The sequence below is a fragment of the Gavialis gangeticus genome, unplaced genomic scaffold (assembly GCF_001723915.1).
Source record: "Gavialis gangeticus isolate Ggan-Ray unplaced genomic scaffold, GavGan_comp1, whole genome shotgun sequence".
Taxonomy (NCBI): Eukaryota; Metazoa; Chordata; order Crocodylia; family Gavialidae; genus Gavialis; species Gavialis gangeticus.
In genome coordinates this window covers 2,150,835-2,172,403 of record NW_017729004.1, presented here as the reverse complement: position 1 = coordinate 2,172,403, position 21,569 = coordinate 2,150,835, and the positions used below count along the sequence as shown (strand labels likewise).

The 21,569-nt window shown below is 44.4% G+C and overlaps 1 protein-coding gene across 3 annotated transcripts in view; it reads right to left on the bottom strand.

Annotated features, from left to right (window-relative positions):
* The window catches only part of SETD2 (SET domain containing 2), a 162,393-nt gene that overhangs the window by 94,991 nt on the left and 45,833 nt on the right, over positions 1–21,569 (bottom strand). For all 3 annotated transcript variants that reach the window (XR_002095761.1, XM_019508021.1, XM_019508020.1), the window contains exons 3-8: positions 15,429–19,879; positions 12,295–12,426; positions 10,704–10,832; positions 4,646–4,769; positions 2,967–3,044; positions 2,539–2,636 (exon numbers count right to left, since the gene is read on the bottom strand). Coding sequence is in view for 2 of the 3 variants with exons in the window: in XM_019508021.1 (XP_019363566.1) it covers positions 2,539–2,636; positions 2,967–3,044; positions 4,646–4,769; positions 10,704–10,832; positions 12,295–12,426; positions 15,429–19,879 (5,012 nt within the window). In the remaining variant the exon portion in view is untranslated. The remainder of the gene's footprint in view (positions 1–2,538; positions 2,637–2,966; positions 3,045–4,645; positions 4,770–10,703; positions 10,833–12,294; positions 12,427–15,428; positions 19,880–21,569) is intronic.

Sequence of the window (21,569 nt, the reverse complement as noted above, 5' to 3'; positions counted from 1 at the left end):
CCCTTTCTGCCTCCGTGCTCTCAAGAAGGGAGTTTCCCACCTTATAAGTGTGCTGCTGGTTACTACTGCCCACGTGCAGCACCCTGCACTTGTCAGTGTTGAAGCACATCCTGTTTTTATTAGCCCACCCCTGTAACCTATCCAGATCTTGCTGCAGTCTTTCCCTCCCTACTAGCGTGCTCACCTCACCCCAAATCTTGGTACCATCAGTGAATTTAAACAGGTTGCTTTTCACCCTGTCATCCAAATCGCTGATAAAGAAATTGAACAGCGTGGGCCCAAGGACCGAGCCCTGAGGGACTCTGCTGCCCACTTCCCCCCAGGTGGGATACGACCCATCCACCACCACCCTCTGAGTGCAACCCTTCTGCCAATCTGCAATCCATCTGTCATCTAGTCCGTACTGCCTTAGCTTGTTAATGAGTTTTTAAGTCTGAGGAGACAGTGTCAAAAGCCTTGCTGAAGTCAAGGCATATCATATCCACTGCTCTCTTCCCCATTCAGAGCCTGAACTCTTATGATAAAAGGAAATCAAGTTGGTCAGGCATCACTTGCTCTTGGCAAATCCATGCTGGCTATTCCTGATCACCCTGTTCTCCTCTCGGTGCTCTACAATAGATTCCTTCAGGACCTGCACCATGCTCTTTCCAGCTATCGAGATCAGACTGACTGCTCTGTAATTCCCCAAGTCCTCCTGCCCTTTCTTAAAGACGGGCATTATATTTGCTCTTTTCCAATCATCAGGATTTTACCCAACCTCCCTGAGGCGTCAAAGAGGACAGCTACTGGGCTCTGAAATTACCGTAGCCAATTCCTTCTGTACCCTAGGGTGCAACTGCATCCCCCCTGGCCCTCCTGATCTGAAATAAACTGGCTTTTCTAAGTAACCCCTAACCTGTTCCACCATTACTCTGGCTGTTTGTCCTTATTTCTGCTGCTAACTGCATTCGCCATCTCATAGCTGTCCCTATTTTTGAAGGATGAAGTAAGAGAGGCATTAAAATACTTCTGCTTTCTCTGCATTAGCCATAACTAAACTGCCTTCAGTATTCTGTAAGAAACCTATGGTTTCTTTGGTCTGTCTCTTCCTTTTGACAGATCTTCCTGTTATGGAGATACAAACACTTATCTTCAGTTCCTGGCTCTCTGTTACGATCTAACTGCCCAAAAGCAAAAGTTCATTGATCTCACCATCTCTTTTCACTAATTAAAAGGGTCTTCTGTATTTCACATCTTGTCAGAATCCCAGATCACGGGGAAAAAGGCTTGGTATGTCACTTAGCACACTATGAACCTCTAGACCCCCAGCAGTAAAGATCCCTCCCCCTTGTCTTTAAATGAGGCATAACATAATTAACAGTGTTAACTCCCCCAGAGTGGTGTCAAACAGGGAGTCTGCCCTGTTGGGGGGGTAGAGCTGAAGGAAGAGTCTGGATGTGGACCAGACTCAGTGGGCTTGGAAACTTGAGGAATCCAAAGGTTGGGTCTCATACAGAAGAGCTGTCCTTCTCTAGAGGAGATTAAGCGATGCCTGCAACAATAAATCCTAAATGCGAAGGTAATTTTGACTCGTTTGACATAATCTCTTTATAAAATATGAAATATAAAATAAAGTTATAGGTATTTAAAAAGTGATAATGCATCTGCTTGTTTCACTTCATAAAAGCTTCCCAATCTTAAATAGTCCATAAGCAATTCATGGAGCTGTCAGCAATTTGAGAGAGCTAAGGAGATGTTTAATAGTCAAGACAAGCATGTCTCCTTTCAAAAGTTTGCATCTTTACCTGAGCAGAGCACTGCTCAACCCTCTTTTTATGAGGGTAACCCTTCCTTTATAGCCTGATCCCGGACATCAATTTATAAAATCCAATATTCAAATCTGTTTAAAAATACAAGCTGCCTCCTTCTTATGCCACATACTACCCCCAGCACAGACACAGACATCCCATTATGAAACAACAAGAATCAAGTGCCTTGTCCTAGGATTGTCTCAAGAATTGGACTAGTGCACCTTTCCAAGTATACAGGATGGTCAGTTAAAACAATTAAGGAGTGAGGGAGTTGACCTACAAGGACAGGCTAAGACTTAAAAGATCAAGCATGCAGGGGGAAGAGAAACATACTATCCAGCTTGCAAATATTTGCAAAACTGCAAAATATTAAGGTATGGGTGAGTTGAGGAATTATTTAAAATGCTAAAAAAGGATACAGCTGGGGATAATTAGTAACTGGATGAAATTAGGAAAAGGAATACTTAAGATGAATACCTAGAAAACTGGCAGAAAAGCCCTCAAACTTGGAATATTTAAAGCAAGACCATAAAATACTCATCCTGTATAGGAAGGGACATTGACAGATTAGCCAGATCAGCCTTTTTTATTTCTAAACTCTGATTCATTTACCACCATGCTCAGACACTTGGATTCTGAATTAGACAAGACTTTTTCAGTGGTGAGTCGCACAGATTTCTTCAGCACATCATCACTCAGGGAGACCTACTCATAAGCGTGTAGGTAGACAAGTAGAAAAGATACCTACCCATATCTCTGGAACTGGTAGTCAAATGTTAGTTCTGAGCCTGATGGGACAAGCTTGGTGGTGAAAAATCCAACTCTTAGCTGTCCATTCACAGTCCACTAAGGCAGGAAAAAAAAATCCCAAAAGAGTGACATTGGTTAATACAGTTATCTAGGCTGGACAGGACGTTTTATTAAATTAAGGATATCCAACACAAATGACACTGCTAATCTTCCAAAAAGCAACACACGTCTTTGATTCTAAAATCTCAATCTGGAAGGGTTGTACTACCCCATTTCCAAAGTATATATTTGCTTTTAAATAGCAGTAATTGAGCAAGATAGAGATGCAAAGGTTGATGATAAAAGCGTTCCATTTGGAGTCTTTTACCACTTGCAAGCACACAAAATTGGAGACCTCCGAACAATAGGTTTCCTTTCGCAGCTCACCTTTTGTGTCTCACAGTTTGGTTCACAGCTGTGGTTCATGAAACGGGAACAGTTTCCTTTCTGCGTAGCATCTATTATCTGAAAGGAAAAAAAAAAAAATATAGCACAAAGCACTCCTCTTTCCCCTCAACTGCTGCAACAGCAGCTGGAGGCACTGCCTGCATGTATGTATCAAGATGAGAATGAAAACTTCAATAAAAATTGTAATCATTCTTTCCCTTTTCAGCCATCTGCCTTATTTGCTTACGAGAGAATGGGTTTGCAATGAAAAGCCTGCATGAAAAAATAGGCTATTGTTGTGTGGTTTCAACTGCTAGAAAACAACATGCGTTTCTCCACCATTCTGAGCAGCAGTGAGAAAACTTCACATTAAAAAAAAGTTTCCCACATCTCACATTCATAGCAGTATCTACAACAGCAGTTCTCACACATTTTTGTAATGTGCATCATCTTAATACAAAGACTAGGCTCATACAAAGACTGTCCTACTGTGCATAGGTGCAGAGTACGTGGGGGCCCGAGGGCCCTGGCCCCCCTCAGGGAGAGGATAGGGCGACCACCCATCCACCCAGACAGTCCCAAAATAGGAACATCAAGTCCCAGCTCCTTGCTGCTGTGTGAACTCTCAGGGAGAGGGGAATGGGGGTGGGGGGAAGATGCAGGGTTGCCCACTGCAGCCTCAGGGGTCCCTGCCCTGCTGCCCTCTCCCAGGGAGCCCTGCGCCAACTGCCATGATGAGGCACCCCCTGCCCACCCAGCAGCAGCAGGGGCCACAGCTCTGCACCACTGCTCCCACCTCACCATGGTGGCCAGAGCAGGGCTCCAAGAACAAGGCAGCAGGGCAGGGATTCCCCGAGGCCACAAGCAGCCCACATCCACCCCCACCCCACAGACAAATATGAGGGGCACAAGTCCCCCCATACTCCTCTTCCCAGGAGAGCCCCCAGGACAGGGAGCCCTAAGCCCCCAGTGGGCAGTCTGCATCCACCTCCACCCCCACATGGCCTCCGCTTGGCTCTGCTGGGGGGCATCATTTTAGGCCCCCTCTGTCCAGCAAAGATAAAAGCCAGCACCTATGTGCAGCTGAGCACACCACCTCCCTACATCCCCAAGTTCATGGTCATGTCACAGGCGCATGGCAACCATAGAAAATGCTTATGTGGAATAAGTGAACATTTAAGTTTGTTTTTGAGCTGATTTATGGCAAAGATATCAACACGCTAACCATACCTGGCAGAAGAGAGGAGTAAAATATGTAGCTGTTGAGGGGAAGAAGTATTATTTTCATGTATAAACTTGGCATTTAGTGCCTTAGGACCCATAAATTGGAGGCATGCAGACTTGCTTGGGCTTATAAAATACTTGGGCCTCTGCAGCTGGATCTTTAATCCCAAGAGCAGGGACCTGTGAGGACACATTAAGAACTTCTGGTAGTAGTTTAATGCCACTTACACTGTATGGTTGAATTTAAGTCAGCTGAAAGTACCCTCAACTGAAAGACATGGATCCAGGACTTGGAGGAAAAGGCTGCTATTTGTGTATGGTACCACCAAGTCGAGTAATGCCAGATCTAGTCCTAGCAGCACACGTGCAACCCAAATGCTCATATCAACAATACTGTCTTTTTCCCTACCCCAGCATGCATACATAGCTTCTGAGACCAAGCCAGCAGTACTCACCTCATCATTTTTCAGAGCCATAAAGTAGTAGTGTATGTTCTTGTTGCGAGCATACTCTTTCACCCGGGCTTTGAATTCTTTGTGATCCAGCACTTCTCCACAGTACTCCAACACAAACGTGTTACTGCAAAGCACAAGAGCAAAAAGCATCGTTATCAGCTTAGGAATAAACCAGGTTAAACAAGGAAGAAAGCTAGCAGTGTTCGCCCAGACTCATGGAGTATCACACAGCAGGTTCAGAGGCCTGCCGACGTGACCAAGATTTTTTTTTTGTTTAATTGCTTTATATAGTGGGCAATCACAACTGAATTCATTTTTTTTAATATTAATACTACATTATTATTCACAAAAAAACCTGCTAGACCTTTTAGAGAAAAGTGTATACATTGCTTTCCATGGAGGGTCTACTTTGTAAATGCATTAGACTTTGCTAAGGACACGTTTTGATTTGAAAAGCATAGGGAGGTTCAGCAGAAAATGGAGGGGGGGGGGAAATTAAATGGTATTCAAGTCTGCCTGCAGCAGCTTTCTTCTAGAACCTGCTGATCTGGGGGAGAGGGGAGAATGAATCATTCATGACCTCATGGAAAGAAGAATCCCAAATTAGAGAGAAAAAAGACCTATGGCAGAGTCACTACAAGATTTCCCATAGAATAATCTCCAGTGCTTTGGCAAATCTGGCTTGAAGTGATCTCAGCACCCTGTTTTTCATGAACTCCCATAACCGATGGTCCAGGCCACTACGTCCCTTGCCTCCATAGCCTGCAAAGCCAGGTCTCTATTACCTATTTATTCGACGATCCTGCATTCGTAAACCTGGCTCCTCCACCTTACCGGCCTTGACCACTATCCAGAAAACCCAGCCCCTAGAACGCCACGTAGCCCCAGCTCTTGCATCTCAGTACTCAAACCCGCCCTTAACCCTCCCACATGGTTCTCGCATGGAGCAAAGGGGTTTTTCCTATGGCTCTGCCATGGAGTAAGGATACCGAGTAGTTCCCAAAGCCACAAGGATGGCGGGGGCAACAATTTTCAGATGGGTTGTCTCTTCCCATCTCTTTCCCTGGCTATTAAAGCCCTGACTGAATTTTCTGTTGAGGTTTTGCGCCTTAGCAGAAGTCTGAATTTAGAGCCAGATCAGGGCCAAGGGGCTGATGTCAGGGCAGGACATAAGAAGAAATAAGAACAGATGCTTGCAAACCAGTCGGGTCAACCCATCACCAGGGTTTAATGTCCTCTCTGCCACCAGCCTTACCATGCCAGGACATACAGACCAAAGGAAGACTGTCCCTTAAAAGTCAGTCATGTCTTAACAATGCGTTGCTTCTCTCCGAATTTGTGCCCAGAACCAAATGCAATGTTCCTGGAGCTGTACAGAGACTTACCCCGGTAACTGTTTGGGGGACTAAATTTGCAATGTCTCTGTATACCCTGGCTATTTTTGCTGCCACATCACACTGTGGCCTCATAATTAACGTGCTATCCCCTATCCGACTTCAGTCTAAATCATGGCTGTCATCCATTTCAGTATGTTTCAGATGCTTTTATTCATTTCCCAATATAAAGAGATGAAGCTGAAATTTTCCATGATGAAATTCTCATGGAATTAACTCCTGCCACTATTTCTAAGCAGTGACTTAGACCAGACCCTAGAGCAGGGATGGGCAATTATTTGGGCCATGTAAGGAGTTTTGATGAGATGTCACGAGCCTAGTCAACACACTCCCTACTGCAAGAACTTCCCAAAACTCCCCATGTGGGATGGGGCTGTGGCAGTGGGAGCAGTGTTTAGGAGCGAGATGGGCAGGCAAAGCCAAGATCACAGGGTGGGGTTGCATACACGTGGTGGGGGGAGGCAAGGTGGGGCTGTTGGGGCACTAGGTCCCAGGAGCCAGCTGGGGGTGAGGGAAGAGGAAGGGGCAAGGGGTGCATGCAGCAGAGCTTGCCTAGGTGGTGCGGTCTGCAGGCAGCCGACTGGGAAGGCAGCTGGAGCCCTGCATGCTGGGGCAAGAGCCACACAGCTGAAGCTTCCTCTCAGCCTGGAGCAGTTCAGCAAGAGCAGAGGGAGGAGCTGCCGCTGGAGGCAAGTGGAGCCAAGAAGCAGCTGCACCAGGAGCAGCCTTGCCGGAAGCTGTGCACATTGGCTAGGGCTGGGTGCAGGGTGGATTGCAGCAGAGGTTGCCCCAGACAGGGCTCAGCCCCATGAGGAGCACCACCAGGTGCCACCCCATCGGCCAGATCCAATCAGTTGGCAGGCCAGATTTGGCCCACAGGCCATGTTTTGCATTCGACCGAAATGGTGCTTTCCGTATCAGATGGCTCAGTATCATCTGCACGTGCAATACCCATTAACCTGCTCTTTCAGAACAGCGTCTGAAATGGTAAGCAGAACCGGGCTTCACGATTCCTGCGATGATCAGATGCTGAAACCATCTAGGACCGTGCCACTACCCCTCAAGGCTGCAATGCTGTCATTTTCCAGTACCCATTCTTTATGTCTCCCCTCATCCCCCAGTTTTTAACCAGAGTAACTATGCTCCCGAACAGGGCGATTTTAAGCATCAGACCTTCTGCAACGAGATGTGTGCCAGCAGCATGTTCACCTGACATACGTAAAATGAGCTGAACTACAGACTTTAGCCAGTCTCCAGCACATCTTTATCACTGAATGCTCTGCAAGTCAGAGCAGGAATGTGGCAGGAGCATGTAACTGCTGCTCTCAAAGAGGCTTTGAAAGACTGATAATTTATGGGTTGCACAGACTTTCAATGTGGAAGTTCTCACTGTTAAGCATATTGTTTTAAATATGCAGATAGGAAGTTGCCATGTTTTAAACATGGCCATGCTTTTTTTCAAAAAGCAGATTCACATTCAAACTCTTCCCCTGTACCTACCTCATGCAGAACCTCATATGACTAACAGGACAGAAATATTTCTAGCTGCTACAAGACCAAACGTGTACTTTTGGTAAAAGGCTGGCAAAGAACTTACTGGGTACTTAGATGGCTTCAACAGAATCAAAATTTCCAAAGAAATGGACTGAAAACTCCAGGAGAGTAGGAGAATCGTTGCACAAAAAATACAAGACAAAGTCCTGCCTTAAACCCCCCACAGTCTCATGGATTTGAGACAAAACAGACCCACCACGTCCTTTTCACAACCTTTTAAAATGTAAATTTTAGAGCCCAATGCAACTACTAATATACACACGTGTTCTTCAAAACAAGAAACTCTGCACATCACAAAAGACTTTGTGGAAGAGCCAAGCCCATGCTTCCCAGGAAGAAAATTCAGAAGACTAGTTACATTCTGCAGAGATAGGAAATATATATTTAAGTAATGGTATTTAAATGAGATGAGCACCCAAGTAAATTATCCCATGCGGTTAAGGAACAAAAAACTTACTGGTGAGGCCACTGCTACTTAAGTTCTCCCTACTTATTCACCCCTGTACAAATGCTCCTGTACCCCCTGTAGTCCATGAACACTACAAGACCTCGCTATCCATCCTGTCCACTTCCCACACAAGCACTGTCACATTTGTTTCCAAGCTGCATTGAATTCATCCATGGAGACACAGGCCTGTCCTCCACCAATGCCTCCCAGTGCAGCTCCTTTTACCAGGATACTCTTGGGAAAATGCCAAATGACAGCTGGGAAAAGGGTCCAATAAGGACATCTCAGTTTTCTCCTCTTCAGCATCAAGAAAATATAATCAACTTTGAACTAGATGCTGCGCACGTCTTGCCTGTACAGGAGTACTTTCCTACAGTGGTGCTCTTTGCCTTTCTTCCCAAGAGTGACACCTTTTCACAACACTTGTGTCTAACTGCAGGCTCTTCAGTGCTTGCACTGTCTACTATTGACCAGGACCTGACAAAATGGGCTATCTATGTGAACAGACCACAGGCATCACTCTAATATTCAACTATAATATATGATAAGCAAATGAGTCCATAAGCCCAACTAAAGACTGGAGCCCCTTTGTACTAGGAACTATACAAATAGATAGGAGCCACGGTCCCCGCCTTAAACAAGTTTCAAATGAAGAAAAGTTAATGTGTTAATTTAAAAGTTAATATCATTAATTTTTCTCCTAAAAATATGAAGCAAGTTCCAGCTACAGCCCCACCAGACCCCAGCCATAATTAAAGGATGCATTTCTTCAGGTTGTTATGGCCGAAAGACATCCTCAATGAGGATTATGACCTAGAAATTAGGTAGTAGGGCTACCAGAAACTAGTGGGTTCACCCTGGCAGTGCTCAACCTAGAAATGTTATGGTGGGGTGAGCAGCAGTCGCTTCATCTCCCCAGGTCCTGGTCCCACTGAAAGAATTACCAACTCCATAGGCTCAATCCAGAGGTGGATCTTCTGGAGCATGAATCACAGACAATGAGGGTTGGAAGGGAGCTCAGGAAGTCGCATCTAGTCCAACCTCCTGCTCCAAGCAGGACCAGCCCCAACTACATCATCCCAGCCAAGGCTTTGTATAGCCAAGTTTTGAAAACCTCCAAGAAAGGAGTTTCCATAACCTCTCTGGGTAACCTGTTCCAGTGTTTTACTACCCTCCTCCTGAGAAAATTCTTTCTACTATCAACCTAAACCTCCCTTTCTGCAGCTTGAGCCCATTGCTTCTTGTCCTGTCATCTGTCCCCACTGAGAACAATCCAGCTCCATCCTGTTTCAAACCACCCTGCAGGGAGGTGAAGACTGCTATTAAGTCCCCTCAGCTCCTCTTCTCTAGGCTAAATCAGCCCAGTTCTCTTGGTCTTTCCTCACAAATCATGTCCCCCAGCCCCCCAACCATTTTTGTTGCTCTCCTCTGGACTCTCTCCAGTACGTCCACATCCTTTCTGTAGTGGGAGGGCCCAAAACTGGACACAGGACTCCAGATGTGGCCTTCCCAGTGTTGAATAGGGGGAAGAATCACTGCCCTCCATCTGCTGGCAATGCTCCTGCCAATGCAGCCCATGATGCCAGTAGCCTTCTTGGCAACAAGGGCACACTGCTGGCTCCTGTTCAGCTACTTGTCCCCTGTCCCTACAGGTTCTTTTCTGCAGAGCTGCTACCCAGCCAGGCAACCCTCAGCCTGTACCAGTGCATGGGATTGCTCTGTCCTAAATGCAGGACTTTGTACTTGTCCTTGCTGAATCTCATGAGATTTCTCTTGGCCCAATTCTCCAATTTGTCTAGGTCACTCTGAATCTGAGCCCTACCCTCCAGCATATGAGAAGTGCCACAGGCCAGATGACCTGCCTCCGCAAGCTAAATGTGTCTGATCTGGAGAAAAGATGTGGAAAATGACAGAAATATTTCTCCCAGAGAGGTTCAGACAGGGACAAGTAAAAATGTTGCTCGTGTTTATGGAACTAAGCAAAAGGAAGGCAGTGGCACGGTCGACAATCAATGTTAAGAAGAATAGAAGGGGTTTTAGTGGAAAATTTGTGAGTTCAGTGTTGGCTGCATTAAGCTGATGGCATGATATTCAGAAAATGTCAGAGGCACTGATGTGGATTAGCTAGAGGGAGACTGGTCAAGAGAGGAGAGTCAGATTTAGAAATTCATCAGTGCAAAAAATGGCTATGACAGCTATGCAAATATATGAAGCTGAAAAGGAAGAGAGGGTCAAGGACAATAAACAGGAGAGACCAGATTTATAAAAGCAGAAGATAAGGTTAAGGAGCATGCAACCAACAGCAGCAGAAACAGCAGAGGTGCCAAGATGCGCAAGAATGCAGGTAAGGCCCAAGCATTTGACAAGAAGCAGACTGTTAAAAAACCTTTGTGAGAATAGCTTTGGTAAAATGCAGAGGGTGGGAACCAGACTGGGACGGATCTAGTCTGCCCTTGGAGGACAGGCAGATAAGAAGAATTAAGTGGCACATTTGACATGCTGAGAGGTGAAGGAAGATGGAAAGATGAGTACGAGGGCAAAAGGCTGTTTAGGAGCGTGGGAAATTCAGCTACTTGACTATAATTAAAGACGTTTTCAATGCAAACAACTTATTTGACTTTCTCTGGAAAGGGCAAACGAATCTAGTAGAAGTCATCCTTACGATGGGAGGTCTTTGGCAGCTCTCAAACCCCAGCCTTTCTTCTCGGTCAGGATCACTTCAACATCTGCATGCTGTTTCTTCTGGAACCGCCTGTTGGAACAGTAGTCTCCATTTGGGCACCTGGAAGAACTAAGCAAAGGAAACAGGACAATCAATTCCCAGGAGGCGGATGGCCACAACAGAGGCAGCTCAGCAGGGAAACTGATTCAAACCAACCCTAACATATTCGGTGAAAAATCCATAAATGTAGTTATGCTTTTTATAGCAAAATTATTTGATTATGCTTAAAATCAGAGAGCTTATTTAGGCAAAGAGACTTTAAAAACATTTTTGAATAGCATGATAGTATTGCATTATACAATTCAGTCGGGGCACCTAGTTCTTCTCAGTACTGTATTTGGTCACAAAGAACATGCACCTTTGTCCCCTGAAATCAACCCCCCCAAAACTGGGGTTCAGGAAAGCCAATTTCCTGCTAAGGTTAAAAGCATCTTGCTTTGAATTCCTGCTCCACAGCGCAGTAGCTGCGGTACTACTTTTCAGACACGAGGGATAAGAATTGTCTTAATGTCTCATTTTTCTCCCCTCCATATGCACTAGTGACATCTCTCCCTTTTAAAGGGTCTTGATGTTCCATTAATAAAGCTAACCCTTTTAAGGGGAATTTTGCTTTCTGTTAGCTGTTCCTGGTCTCTCTCCTCCTAGTTCCCAAACTAAGCAGGAAAAGTAGGGCAAGTCAGCTGAAGATTAGGCTCTGTCCCTGCTCTATGCAGTCATAACTCTGGAAAAATCTCTCCCCCTTTCAAAAACATGCTGTCTATTATATACTGGGGTGTGCGCTACGCAAGAAAATACAGTATATTCTTATATGCCTTTTTCCTGGAATATTTTTCTCTTCCCCACATCTATGGCTTGTGCTGACCACATATTAAGATCCAAAGTCTTAGCTCCTTGCTCGAACTCAAGAATAGGGTCCTTGCCATAGGTCTTTCCTTTCCCATCCTCATTATCTCCATCTTTCCTTGCCAAAGCAGAAGGCAAGCCTGTCTTCTCAATCATGGTACAAATGCCCCAGTTCTTGATCTCCTGCTTACTGGAAACCTGAAGCAGCGGTTGCTTCAGTCCTCCTTCCTTCCAGTATAAAGGACTCAAAGCAAAAGGAGAAGGAAACAAAGAAAGCAGCCTGGGGAAAGAGAAGAGGCACGCAAAGGAGAAACAAAATTAAAGGCAAGGAAGTTGCAAGGACAGCTGCAGCTCCTGCATTCCCGTCTCCATCCATCCTGGCACGCAGCATTATCTACGGCACTCCAGACCAAGCCTCCCCTGCAGATACTCTGGTGTTTTTGTGATGGGCTCAAATAGAAATGAATGAGACTATGAAATTCAGTCAACCTTAAATTTAAACTCCAGTCTGCAGAAGAAAGAGGGCAATACATGAATTTAAATCCACAAAGGACTATTATAACAAGTTGCACCATAAAAGCCGTGCTGACTGAAGCGGTGTGAATTAATTCAGTTTAAGGGCTCAAAAGTCTCACATTCAGAACAAGGGAGGAAGCTGCGCTTTGACATCTCACAAATTGGCACTTACCACTCTATCATGAGCAGGCGATTGAGACAGTCTTCTCCACAAGCCACTTCCCCTTGGCCTCTCTCTTCTTTGGAAAGGGGCGGACATTCACACAACATCCGCTTGATATCCCGGTGGGACTTGTTCTTCTTCCTGTTGGGTATGCCACCAAGCTGTAGTTAAGGCAGCATTAAAGACTTCCCATACGCACAATTACCTTAACCTCAAATTAACTCAGTCTTTGTCATTTGATGTTGGACTAAAACAGATATATTCTTCAAAAGCTGATGATCAATTATTTAACAGGATCAAAGAGCAACTAGGACCATCGTTTTTTGGTACGATTCATGTCCAGAAGCAACGCAGGCTAGGAAAGCCAGCCAATATGTTAATACCATTTATGTATTTGCTCCCTCTTCTGTACCTAAATCTGTTCTGTGTTCACTGAACCCTCACACTGGGCCACAACAACAACAACAAAAAAGCTCTAGCTTTGTGTTTTTTGGTGCAGGGAAAACCCAATTTGCAGAAAACTAGATCTTAATCTTTACTGAAATTAGTTACTTCTAGCCTGAACAAGGTTTGCAAACAGATGCTAGGAAGAAGCCATTCACCATTGGCACAGATCACGGAAAAAAGGAAAGCCATTTTAGAAGAGTGGCATCCCTATGCCAGGAAAAAAAAACCCCAGTCTTCCTGTCCCGTTGTTAGCACTCTGCCTAGCACCTGGGAAACCTGAAAGCAGGACTATGAATCAAACTTTATCCTCTCATTGCACAGAACAAAATTACAGTCTTTGGGACGCTGAATCAATGTCATATAGATTGACGATGGAGAAGAATAAACAGAGCAGTCTTTTTTGGTTTCTCCATCTTATAATTGAAAAGACTACCATTGTCCAAACTGGCACGATGAACCGTTAGCAGAATACACGCTCTGTTTTAAAAAAAGCATGCCTTTCTTAAAGCAAACGGAAGGATTTCTCTGCAAAAACTAAACAGAGAAGTAGTTAGTTGTCTGAAGTCAGGCTGAAGGTAGGGTAGGGCTTTCGGAGGCAATAACCTACTTTATCACATGTATGGCAACCCTGACTTACTCTGTCTTCAAGAACTGATATAAGCAATGCCAAAGCAAGTGCTTGCAATGAGTGATACTTTATGGTCTTTGAGGCATCTATCATCACAGTATGTTGTAAACGCTTCCACGAAAAAAAACCAAAAAAACCCCCAAAACCCAAATACTCCCAGGAAGTAAGATAAAATTTGCAAAAGTTAGTTTCAGGATGTATTGAACTGAATTTTTTTTATGTCCACATATACACAAGGGACATATTCTATTAACAATACACTTTATTAATTGTATTCCTGATCTGTTTACTTTGAAAAATATTACAGTTCACCTTTAATGATGAAACGCTGAATGAAAGCATTCAATGAAAGGTAACTAAGATAAAGAAATAAAAGGAGGAGGTTTTTAAAAAAATAAAGTCCCCATGGTGACAACAACCACTTACAACTTGTGTTTAAGTTTACACAGCTGAACGGTCCCACTGAACTCTTTACATGCATAAAACTAGCCATGTTCACAACTCTGTAGGATTTGTGCTTACGGGTTTTTTTGGTCCTGCAAAAGTTAAGAGTTGGGTTTCAATACAGCAATTCTCTATTAAAAAAACATGATTAAGTTCTCCTTATTATCTTGTTCCACAGAATTAGAACAAAGAATCACTTGGTAAAAAGACCATTAAAAATTTAAAAGAAATGCCTAGAGTTTCAAAAGGCATAAGAATTAATATTTACCTGCAATGTTAAACAGGAATTAATTAGATTACAGACAAGACTGGATTAAAAATGGGTCAACTGGTGTCAATATTTTTAACCTGCTCTAACTCCAAGCCCTATTTACAGCACAAGACAATTAAGCAAGCCCGTTTTGGGGAGGGAGGAGGTTGCCTCGCTGTGGAAAGTGATGTTTATAAGTCATTGCCAGAGCTTGCCTATTAGTACTTTGGGCTCATTTTAAAAATGCAGCAAAAAAACACCACACACACATACATATACACACAATACTGCTATTCAACAGGAAAAGTGATGAATTGTCACCTTCTGAAATTTCAAATGGCAATCTTTGGGAGTTTTAAAATTCTTGCCAACTTGCTTTGTAATTGCAAACCATCACAGATAAGCCACTAAAATATTTCAAAAAAAAAAAAAACAATATTTGTCACAAATCTCTGCTCCCGCAGTCAGAATAGATTTTCACCTGTCTGGAGAGAGAGATCTCTTGTCTGGGGGCTAGCACGCAAATGGATGTGTCAGTGCCAGAAGTGAAGGTGCTATAAATGCTGGGCTTTTCTGTAGTCATGTTAAGTTCAGATGAATGGTATATAATAAAGACCAAGGCAAAAAAAAAAGCCATTCGTACACTGTCAGGGGCTTAACAATATTGTGTTCACTTGTGTCGACGAAAGGAACCTCAGAGATCTATGATCTGAAACCTTGGCTTATCAGACTATTCAAAAAGCAAAACAACCATTTTAATACCATATGGGAAAATAAAATGAGCACAGCCAATTCATACTGACGAGAAGTTTCCTTCAGGCATGCCTGGCGATCACCCTTCTATTCAATTATTTCCTATCCACAGTTGTGCCCATGGACTATCCTGATGGTTCTCAACCTTTTTGAGACTCAAGGCATCATTTGTTCTGAATTTAAAAGCACCTTATTTCAAAACCTAAATTTCACTGGTTTGTTGGGGGAGGAGGGATTTGACTATAGAAAAAATACTACAGCAATTACTTTGCTGCAAAGACCTCAAAGAGCTCAACGGGGCAGAATGGTTTTGATGCTGTGGATTCCTAGTTGAATTTGGGTTTAATCTTGTGAATAACCTAGTTTGGGTTCATCTTGGGAATCGCATGCAGTATGCCAGTCACTGCAGTATTTGGTGCTAGTGAAGCCAGGACAGAAAGGAACAGTTCAGCTGACTCTTTCCCTTCTCTCTCCACTGTACCGTCAAGCTTTGCTCCACGTGACACTCGTTCCTTCCCCTTCGCTCTACTGCTACCTTGTCAACAGTCTGACAAAATATTACAATAAATCAAACTGAAATATTGATGATTACATGCAAGAGGTGAAAGAAAAACCCATTACCTTTCCGTTAAATACACGTTTTCCTCAATAAGGTCGAAGTAACAGGGCATTTTTCCTTGCTTGGCAAACTCCTTCCAACGCTGCGGGTCTCTGAAGTCATCCATGATGCACAATCGACCGACCATTGCTGAATCCCGAGGCGATGACTCCACCTGTTCTCCCTCCGTCTTTACTTTCTTCCTTTCTCTCAAGTCTCCATCACTCTCCGAGTCACTTTCCACTTCTGGCCGCCTTTTCTTGGGCGGTCCTCGCTCTTTCATGTCACTTTTCTCCAAAATCTTTGTCTCTTCTTTCTTCTCATTTACACTGACTGGCTCTTTTGTTGAATTGCTGCTGATTTCGTGCGCCTGAACAGAACCTTTTTCCTTTTGGCTGAGAGCATGAAACTTGCTCAAGTGGCTAGGGAAGTGAGGCTTGCAATCATCATCCCAGTTGTCATCATCTTCATACTCCTCGTGGTCCTCCGTTAACGAATCTGGTACTTGCCCCTGTGTTCGTTCACAATTCATTGAGGAAGGCCTACTACTGGATCTTGGGTCCCAATAACCATTGCCTTGCCAGTAATTCTGTGAGCCACTATACAGTGCTGAACTTTGCTGGTAGGCATAACCTGAGTATATCCCATAGCTGCTATCAGGCTGCTGATATGTGCTACTGGGTTTCTCTGGTTGGGAGAAGTCCCACCCTAGGCTCCCCAGATCTTCTGTCGAATGAAATCCATCCACCCTAGAGAAGTCTCCTAACCCAGCCTGATTACTGAATCCAAGCTTCCCTAGCCTACTGTCTGGTTTAGAAGAATGTGTCTGCTGCCTACATTTATTTTCATCACTTCCAAAGCTCTCCGAAAGGCAAAAGGGCTGTTCGTCTTGCCTGCCAATTGGCCTAGCTATGGACATCAACTCGTTGGAGAGCATTCTTTCCTCTGAACTTGGTTTGCTATTAGAATTTGAGGTTAGGTCCGCCTGACTTGTACTGTCAACTCCATCGCTCTGTGGCTGAGAAATGTCTAGCTGGAAGTCTTCAGTTTCCTTTCTACTGAGCTCAGTAGATGTTGCCAGGCTCTTATCCATTCCCCTAGGAGAACCTTTACTTTCCATCTGTGACCCGTTTTTGTTTGCTGTATTATCTGGCCTTTCTTCATAGTAAAGTTTGCTGGGCTCTGGCCGGTCGTCTTCCCAATGATCAGAGTACCGCCTATTGTCCTGGCTGCTCCGAGATGAACAAGGACTGCTTTCCTCCATTGTTATAGTAGAATTTTTGGGGATTACTACAACCGACTGAAGACGGTTCCTTGGGATACCATCATCCGAGTCGGAGTCCTCTGTATCGCTTTCTTCACTCCCTTGCTCACTCTCACTTTCTGCCGTATCAGAATAATCGTCAGGGTGGGCAGGAATGAATTCAGAAGTACTGCCACTACTATCGCATGTCGGGGCTTGAGCCACAGTGTCCATTTCTTCTGCAGTCACAACAATATCACACGATGGAAGCAAAGTTTCTGGAAAAGCTGACACCACCAGGGGCTCTGCTCTTTCTTCCTTATCCACTGACGTGTCGAGAGGCTGGTCCTTCAAGTCATCCGAGCCAGTTTTTTCAAAGACAGAACTCTCCTCAACCGCTTCCTCTCTCTCCAGGTGTCCCACTGGTACGTCTAAATAATACGAATGCTCATTTTTAAATGATGGTTTTCTCTTTTGGAAGTCGGGCTCCATATGCTGTCCATCTAATTCAAGTATCTCTTCAGTCTCAGAGCACTCCAAGAATTCTTCGCTTTTATTCAGCCTGGCTCGATACACTTTGGAAGTATAAGTTTCCTCTAGGCGTTGTGTAATAATTAGATTGTCTACGTTCATCTTCAAGGAGCACTCTTCTTGGCAAGAATCTCGGCTTGAACTATCTACAATTAAGCTTAGTTTATGGGAGGGATTCACAGAACATGGTTCATCTTCAAACGAAGAGCTGGAATTCCGATCCTCTGAATTTTCATACTCACACGTAACTGTTTGTGGCTCTACGTGAATGTCCATAAAAGTTTCTTGAGTAACTTTTATATCAGTGGGTTCCATTTCTATTTCTGAATGATGTAAGGAAGGATTAGTGTCATCGGAAACATAGCAAGAGACCGGATCTTTGGTTTTGCTACAAGCAGCTGCCTGGTCATCCCAATTTTTAAGTAACATTTTAGAATGATCTACACCGAGAGCTGGTGAAGATACAACCTCATCTTGGACTGGAACGGGAGCCTCCGTTTCTTTAAATGAACTGTTGCATTCATTGGACTGTACATGAGAATTATCCAGATCTTGTCCTTTAGATGACTTGTATACACTTTCAAACCCATTAGATGCCAACACGTGTGATCTATTAGACTTCAGAGGTGACACCTCTGATCTACACTGACTATCGTCAGAGGATATTGCAACGTCTTCTGCTTTGCAGGCACTGAAAGTTGGCAAGTCATCAGACCTACCTTCTGGGGAACCATTTAGATTCAGTTCAATGGGGCAGTAAGTTCTTAATTGATCGTGCTTTACCTTTATTAAAGTTTCTTGTTCACTAATACTGTCGTGGCATTCATTTCCTGTAAGTTCATCAGATTTGGAACGAGGAGAACTGACTTTCAACTCATCTAGCTTTCTAAAAGTAGGTGAATCATGTAACTGATTTAATGGAGAAACAGTCTTTTCCCTTTCACATTTTTTTGAAATAGACATCCTTAACTCATTGCTTTTCAGACAAGAAGTGTCTAAATCTAAAGAATTAGAATGCTGTTTGATTTCCTCAACCAATTCTGTACAACAGAAAGAACTTTTAAATTTATCTGACTTTGGTGCAGACGTCTTTGAAGGTGTGGACTTATAACGGGAAGAGTTCACATTGCTGTCGGGTTTAGAATGGGAAGTCCCCCTTCGATACCCCAGTTCGTTCAGGGGAGAGCACCTTTTTGCCGCTTCGCTTTCCAAGCTCCTTTTCGAGTCGCGATCTGATTTTGAAGACGACTTCCCTCTTCGCTCCATTTCGGCATAAGACGATTCTATTTTGCTGTCCCTGTCCGATTTCGAATAGGAAGAAGTTCTGGACTCTCTATACGAGGAGGAATGAGATGATGTGCGCCTCGAGTCACCTGACCGGGAATGTGTCCTCCGATACTCCTCTTCCGAATCTGAACTCTCCCTCATCCTGTTATCCACGTAAGAACGAGAATATCTTGTCCTCTCTCTGTAGGGGGAACTTCTGTGGTATCTCCGGTCAGACTCATAGTAATAAGACCGTTCTGATCTTGAATAGGAAGAGCTGGTTCTAGACCCTCTATCAGATCTGGATCGAGAGTGAGACCTGCTCCGTCTTCTGTCCCTGTCTGACCGAGAGCGAGAGGATGTATACCTGGAGTCTCTTTCTGATTTGGAGTAACTAGAATATTTTTCCTCCCTGTCTGGTTTGGAGCGTGAGGAGCATTTCCCCAGATCCTCACTTCTGAAAGAGGTGGAACACTTCCTCGGATCTTTTTCCTTTTCCGTACTCGATACTTTTAGTTCGTGGGATCTCTGGCTGGAAGACGTCCTCACAGAGTCCTCGTCAGACTCAGAACCCAGTACCGGGCCATCAGTTTGTGAGAATTTCCTCTTAGAGCCCTGTTTTTTGGCGCAAAGAGAAATGCCCTTGGAGCCGTCCGAAACATCTTCCTCCTTCCCAATATGGGAATCTTCCTTCTGTGGAGTTGTTTCCGTTTGCTCGGCTATATTTTGAGTTAAATGTTCTTCAAAACTATTAGAAACAGTACCCTGCTTAAGGCTCAGTTCTAAAGGTTCTTTCGCTAGCGTATTAGATGGCTCCTTTGGAGTTGGAAAGTCTGTTTCTACAGCTGGCGACGGCAGCAGTGTTACCGTTGTTGGTAACGGGATTGGCAGTTGCAAGAAAGCTGCTGTCATTAGGACCGGTGTCGATGCTGGTGGCGACACTGTCTGGGGAGGCGGCGGCGGTGGTGGCGTTGTTGGAATATCTGTTGCTGCTGACGCCGCCAACTCCATTACAGGTGCTAAAGCTGCTGGTGGTGGCACTGAGGCTGTAGCTGCCAGTGGTTTTGCCGTAACACTAAGCAGATGCTTTTTAAAATGGATCTTGCCCAATTCCACCTTAGGCTTTGGCGGTGAAGAGTCTTCTGCTGCAGAGGTATCGCCAAAGTCCATTTTAATTTTGGGGGCGAAGTCAGTTTGAAGGGATGTAGCAGGGGAGTTCTGAGTTTCAATTTGTTTTTCATTTCCAAGAGCCGTGAGAAATCTATTCTGCAAGGTTTTCTTCGTTAAACTGAAGCTGAAAGACACCTTCTGTCTTCCTTGCTCCTCAAGGTTCACCTTTGTTTTCGTGCCCTTGGGCAAAAAGCGACTAGAAGCAACGCCTTTGAACACCGGGCCTTTGAGAAAGCCAGGCTTTTGCACATTTTCAGTCTTGGCCTGCAACAAAAAGAAAAAAAAAAGAAAAGCCATTAAAGGAACTGCTTTTAAACTAAACACACTGCATAGAGTGGGAAGCCATTTCCTTTTAACTAGTGAATTTTTAATGAACATATAAATTTAAAAAATAATCGTTAAGCTGGGTTGAAGTCAGAGATCGTATGTTCACAATACACTCTAGAACTGGGGAAACCCATTATGCGGTAGTGCTGAAATGTAAGCGAAAACCTTTAGGACTCAGATTGAGACTACTAATTGGTCTGCCTGACCAATGAAAACTTGAGACCATTTATTTTTGAGAGGTAAAGGATAAATAAGTGTTTAACCATTTCAAGAGATGGCACTGCTCTTTCTTCTGAGCAGAGGAAAAACACTGACCAAACAATAAAACGAACTGGATTTTTGAGAACTGCATCCATTTCCCTCCACTTTTTAGAAGACTTTGCCTGGTTGTCTAGAAAGATGCGAAAAGGGATTGGACACATTCTTGGAGGAAAGGGGCCTCAGCAGCGATTTAGCATGACAGTTAGGGGTACATCCTCTGAATCAGAACTTCCTAGGCCTTAAAATGCTGGAAACTGCAAACAGGATTTAAAATCTTCATTAGACCCAGTTCACTCTCCCTTTCCACCTCTGCTCTCTGAAGCTATGTGACACAGGAGATTGGGCACAATGGACCAATGGTCTGACCCAGTAAATGGCAGTTCTCATGGTCTTAATCAGCCGGACCCGTTACAACCAACACGCCAGACAGGCTCATGAATTAGCTTTTTCCAGTGAGCTTACCCTACTCGCGAGTCATTTCCAATTCATCAGCATGTAGCCAATGAATCTGCTCTAATTTAAGTGCCTATAGGGGGTTGGCATCGGGTGCTGGCTGCAGCCCAGGCTGGGGATTTTGACTGGGTTGTGCCAATGCTCCTGCTGGGACCAAAGCCAGAGGTTCCTGGCTAGAGGGTCTCGCCCCTCCACTCAGGGTCATCACACCAATGACTACGTTTGGGGACAGGAAGGAATTTTACCCCACAGTCAGTTTGCTTTGGACTTGGGTTACTTTCATTTGTGGCACTCTGCTTGGGATGGCTTGAGCGTGTATTAACAACCTTTTACACAAGCAGGATGTTGGCTGCTGTGGTCCTCTTACTTTACCTGTGGCAGGTAAGGGTACTGTGTCTTATGTCGTGTCAGGGTTGATGGTAGTTTTACCAAGAGTTTAGATTATGGATTTGTATAGGATGGTTTGGATAGGGATGATCCTGCCTCGGGCAGGGGGCTGGACTGGATGACTTCTGGAGGGTCCCTTCCAGCTGACTTCTCTAAGAGTCTATAATAAATTTCTATTACAACTCAGTCATCCATGCCTTTTGTCACCTCCACGCTAAGCTACTGCAATAAGCTGTACTTGGACCTAATGTTGAAGATCACTTGTGTACAGTACCACTGTCTGACACAGGCTGGAGGAGGTCAGCATGAAGTGCTGTTGTCCCTCTCCTGACTGTGCTTGCAAGCAAGTGGCACTGGGGATAACGCAGCACCTTGAACAATCTGGGACCATTATTCGAGAGAGCCTTCCTGTCTCTGCAGCTGACATTTGGATGCTCATGATGGAAATGGAAAGGGTGGTTCAGGCTGACAAAGCTTTCCCAGCCTCTCACTTTTTAAAACTCACTTTCTTTATCAGCCTCCCATA